The sequence below is a fragment of the Acipenser ruthenus genome, chromosome 36 (assembly GCF_902713425.1).
Source record: "Acipenser ruthenus chromosome 36, fAciRut3.2 maternal haplotype, whole genome shotgun sequence".
NCBI classification, from domain to species: domain Eukaryota; kingdom Metazoa; phylum Chordata; class Actinopteri; order Acipenseriformes; family Acipenseridae; genus Acipenser; species Acipenser ruthenus.
Genome location: NC_081224.1, coordinates 3774302 through 3777488, shown reverse-complemented (window position 1 = coordinate 3777488; position 3187 = coordinate 3774302). Strand labels below are relative to the sequence as shown.

The following is a 3187-nucleotide window of genomic DNA, read 5'->3' as shown; positions in this document are numbered from 1 at the left end:
TTCAAATGAACGAAGATTGCCTTTCATGTTTTATGACTCCAATTAGAAATAACAACTAGTTCAGCAGGTTTGGCCAGAATAAGTATTAGGTGTGGTGTACACGGGGGGACATCTCCACCCAGGATAAGCTGTATTTGACAAACTGTATACAGGCAGTCAATAGGACTGTCAACACTATATAAGATGACTTTTACCACTGTGCTGAAAGAAGAAAGCCACCCGCTCCTGCACCGGTAAGTGTGATCTGTTCAGCTATATTAGAGAGTGTAGAACAGTGTGACAGTTTTAGGACTCTACTGCAAAGTGCAATTTGATATTTTCTGTTGTTGCTGTTCATGTTACAAAACTATGATTATTATTATTATTAATACAAAAAATATGTATTATACATTATATGGACACAGTGGATAACTGCATACTCCATTTAAATGCATAGCAATTTCTGGGTAGCCAATCATAAATTCTCTATTTGTTTACGCCGCTCAAATGCATATCTGATAATTGCATAATTTGCTTAATTGCGTGAACGATCGTGCTTGTATAATTAGGTCTGATAATTGCATTGGTTGAGGAGTTAACCACGTGACCACAAACAACTTGACTTGCAGTTATGGAGGAGGCATACCACACTTACTTGAGCTCAACAAGCTTAAGTTTTTGTTGTTATGTTGTTGATTGTCATGGAAAAGGTAGTTAAAAAGTCCAAACCAGGGGATTATTATCAGATTTATACATGAGGAACTCATGCTCCCTTCAGTCTCTGTCCTGTCTAGTGCTAACTAAACCATACTGGATAATAAAGGGACATAGAAAGCATCTGTACAGTATGCCATGATCAGATTGATGGGTGTATCAACCAGCCAATAAACTGTGCAGACTATAGGGAAGGACAAGGAGAGATTTTATTGCAATACAGGGTGAAGCCCAAGAGAACTCAAAATACTTGTGATGCTGGGAATTGGATCCAGGAGGAATCCCACTTGATTCTGAAGTAGCTGGCATCCTACTTGATGCAGAAGAAATAAAAGCATAATGTGTTCTCTGCTTCTCTGTGTCTGCAGCTTCAAGGCAGGATGTGTCGGCAAGCTTCTGTCTGTGTAAAAAGGATAAAGATAAATTGTTGTTAAAAAGCATTCAGAACAGAAAATAGGAGGCACTTTTTTACACAGAGAATTGTGAGGGTCTGGAACCAACTCCCCAGTAATGTTGTTGAAGCTGACACCCTGGGATCCTTCAAAAAGCTGCTTGATGAGATTCTGGGATCAATAAGCAACTAACAACCAAACGAGCAAGATGGTCTGAATGGCCTCCTCTCGTTTGTAAACTTTCTTATGTTCTTATGTTCTTATGAATCATTGGGATCCTTTAAGACCCGACTTCATAAAGTTTTCAACCAGCTACTTGGAACCGAACGAGCGCTGATGGGCTGAACCATGGCCTCCTCTCGTTCGTTCGTTTTCTCATATGGTGTAAGGCCTTGATAAGCCGGGTCCACTGTGTAACAACGTGGTAAAGAGTAACGTTGCTGTGCTTGTTTCTCCAGAGAGTGAAGTCCTGAGACCATGAAGATGAGAGTTGCTGTGTTGCTGGCTGTGATCGCTATGTTCTGTGCTGCCGACGCTCAGAAATGCCCTCTGGATGGTCTGATGAGCAGCCTGACAGAATCTGTGGGTAAGAAACCAGCTTCCATCTGCACCTATCCAAACACTCCAGTGAGAACTGGATAAAGTTAACCCAAGACACTACTTTAAATTGAGCACAGAGAGCAGAACAAGAGGGCATGAATGGAAGCTGAGTAAAAAGAAGTTTAGAAGGGAAGGTAGGAAGCACTTTTTTACACAGAGATTATAAATGCATGGACCAGCCTACCAGGGGAAGCAGTAGGATCTGAAACACTGGGAACGTTTCAAAATGGACTAGATTCTGTGCTTTTAAATGAGATCCCCCTGGTAGAGGGTGCAAGGAAGGGATGAGCCTTGATGGGCAGAACAGCCTCTTCCTAAATTATTATGCTTTGTGTTGTTTTCAGCCTCTGCAGTGCTGCAGAAAGTGACTCTGTCCTGCATTGATGCCTCAGCTAGAGGGAGCCTGGTGGATTGTCCTGCAGGTCAGTGTGCCATCTTCAGTTCTTCAGCTTTTATTTTTCTCTTTTACTCCAAATAATACAAACATAGCGTTATTGTTTGAACTTGAACTTTATTTATATGTTTTCATGTAGCTCACATGTCTAGACTGATAACCCCATTTCTCTGTCTCCTCTTTCTGTTTTCATATCTGTTCCTCAAATACACCCATTTCCTGTGCATTTCATTCTACTTCTTAAAGGGCTATGTAAATGATTGAACATTACAGACGATATTATTACCTGATCAGCCGCTCGGAGGACATTGTTACAATCTGAGGTGGCAGAATTGTAAATGGTTCTTGCTCTCTCTTGCAGGTTACAAGCCGACGGGCTGCTCCTGCGGTAATGCCTGCGGCTCCTGGGATATCCGCAATGACCAGACCTGCCACTGCCAGTGTGCAAACCAGGATTGGACCGCTGCACGCTGCTGCAAGATAGCCCTGAAATAGAAGCCAGAAAATGACAGAATCCACGTCTGGATCTTGAAGCATTCTAGAACACAAATGTGGTTTAAAGATTGGTGTGAGGGCTTTCAGTTTTCAAGCTCCTTCACTTTGGAACTCACTTCCAGCTTTTACCCAGAATGCTGAGTCTGTCAATATTTTTTAATCTAGGCTCAAAACGTATCTCTTTGATTTGGCCTTTAGCTAGTGAGCAGATTGGAGCTCTTTTTGTAAAGCGCCCTGGGATGCTTGCACATAAAGGGCGCTGTATAAATGATACTGGTATGGTAATTGCTATGATATGAAAAGGTCTAAAAAATAAATAATTTTCTTGCACATGTATCAATCATGTTATTTAGTTTCCAATTCTTATATTGCTTCTCTTTTTTTTTACATTCTTGTGGCAAAGTGGCTGCTGATTGGAAACAGGTGCAGAGGTGATGCAGTGCAGAAATAATTACACACCAGGAAACTGTAATCCGTTTGGAAAAGGAGGTATTTTATTTATAACTCCCAGGCTGGCGACCAAACAATAAACCTCCAGTAATACACACCAATGTGTAAAGCACGGAAGAAACAATAATAAATGGATTGCAGTCCAAATAATAAAGACACGTTA

At 41.2% G+C, this 3187-nt stretch overlaps 1 protein-coding gene across 1 annotated transcript; it reads left to right on the top strand.

The window, feature by feature from the left end:
* Nucleotides 1-209: 209 nt before the first annotated feature.
* Nucleotides 210-2904, top strand: LOC117962755 (resistin-like). Its single transcript, XM_034910557.2, has 4 exons — nt 210-233; nt 1544-1671; nt 2030-2107; nt 2441-2904. The coding sequence occupies exons 2-4, from the start codon at nt 1563-1565 to the stop codon at nt 2572-2574; spliced, it is 321 nt and encodes a 106-aa protein (XP_034766448.2). The 5' UTR covers nt 210-233; nt 1544-1562; the 3' UTR covers nt 2575-2904.
* Nucleotides 2905-3187: the final 283 nt, after the last annotated feature.